The sequence below is a fragment of the Puntigrus tetrazona genome, chromosome 12, assembly GCF_018831695.1.
Source record: "Puntigrus tetrazona isolate hp1 chromosome 12, ASM1883169v1, whole genome shotgun sequence".
In the NCBI taxonomy this organism is placed as follows: domain Eukaryota; kingdom Metazoa; phylum Chordata; class Actinopteri; order Cypriniformes; family Cyprinidae; genus Puntigrus; species Puntigrus tetrazona.
The window spans coordinates 20,414,008-20,415,530 of record NC_056710.1 but is presented as its reverse complement, the minus strand read 5'-3'; the positions used below and the strand labels follow the sequence as shown (position 1 = coordinate 20,415,530).

The following is a 1,523-nucleotide window of genomic DNA, read 5'->3' as shown; positions in this document are numbered from 1 at the left end:
TAATAAAATTAATAAAAAAATACAGATTCGTGGTTGGTAAGAAATATTTATGGTTGATGATAAACTGGTGTAAAGTTCATTTCAGACACAGATTTTTGTAAACAATGACGAAATTTAAACAAAATTGACTTAAACATCCCTGGTCTTATTTCAAAAGAAAACAGTTCATTTCTTTTTTTTTATCCGTATCACAACCCTCCCCTGTAAGGTAAAAAGTAATGACAAACTCACATCAATGAAAGATGCGTTGATATAGTCGGTGAACTCCTGCCCTCTCTTCATCGAAAGGATGACTCGATTAAAATCATCTGAACAAAAATGTAAAAAAATGAGCTCGGGTGTTTTGAATGGCCCGTCTCACCGTTACAAAGTCACAAGCAGAACAGGAAAAGGAAGAGAGATTTCTGATTAACTTCCTTGTAAACAAACCGGCTTACATTTCAGATGGAAGGAAGAGATTAAATGTGTTTTACAGCCTGTTTGTAGGGATTTGAGCTTCACAGACTCACATGGGATGATCTGAAGGACTCTGTTCTTCTTCATGTTGGCAGGCAGGTTGCCCGTCCTCATGTTTTCCTTCATTATACGCATGTTTGTCAGTTTCTGCAAAGCCGGTGTTGAAAATGCATTAACAATCTGCATAAAAACCAGATCGGTAACCGAGCGCAGGCTCATTTCCTCACCTTGAACTCTTCCTCCAGGCCGACGCGGTCCAGCGGCGCGCTGGTGTTGTGAAGTTTATCCAGGTGACCCTCCAGAGAAGAAACGTCCAGCTCCGTGTCTCCGTACAGGAAGTACTCCAGCAGAGCCTGGTAGATGAAGGAGTACTGCAACTGCGACACAAACCAGGGGTTAAACATGCACGGCTTCACCTGTTCTTTCTATAACGACTAGGACGTTGAACTCACATCCGTCTGAATGAGCTGCGATCTCTGCTCTCGTATTCTTGACACGAAGCCAAAGACGTCCACCTTCTTTTCTGCGTACATCATGTCAATCATGCCATCGATGACGATGAAGGTTCCTGTCCTGCCCACGCCGGCGCTGACAGACCAACAGCACAGATGCAGTTATTTACAACAGAAACAACATCGTATCCTTTGCTTTACTGCTCTTGATGTGAATGGTTTATCAATTGAGGGTTTTTCCAAAAATATGAATATATTTTCAGCCCTTCTTTTGGAAATACGGACCGTTTTTTAACAATATAAATCAAAGATCTTCAGAGATAAAAAAAAAAAAAAACATTCTCTTTTCTAGTGTAATCTTTTTATTTTATGCTATTCTTCAAAAATGTATAAATATATATAATATACAACCTTTCCTTCTTTCTTTCTTTTATGTTCATTTTAAAATGATAATTAAATTTCACATAAAAATTCTAAAATAAATTGCAATTATTATTAATTATCATTAATTTATTATTGCTCCACTCCTGAAAAACAAATGATTAAAGCTAACATTACAAAGACAAATCACAATAATGGTTAAAAATATTTTTAGCAGAATTGTGTTAATATTTT

The 1,523-nt window shown here is 37.1% G+C and overlaps 1 protein-coding gene across 2 annotated transcripts in view; it reads right to left on the bottom strand.

Annotated features, from left to right (window-relative positions):
• LOC122355503 (receptor-type tyrosine-protein phosphatase epsilon-like) overlaps positions 1–1,523 on the bottom strand; it is a 12,443-nt gene that overhangs the window by 2,372 nt on the left and 8,548 nt on the right. For both annotated transcript variants that reach the window (XM_043253914.1, XM_043253913.1), the window contains 4 exons: positions 909–1,044; positions 684–833; positions 510–603; positions 232–308 (listed from right to left, as the gene is read on the bottom strand). In XM_043253914.1, coding sequence (XP_043109849.1) covers positions 232–308; positions 510–603; positions 684–833; positions 909–1,044 — 457 coding nt within the window. The remainder of the gene's footprint in view (positions 1–231; positions 309–509; positions 604–683; positions 834–908; positions 1,045–1,523) is intronic.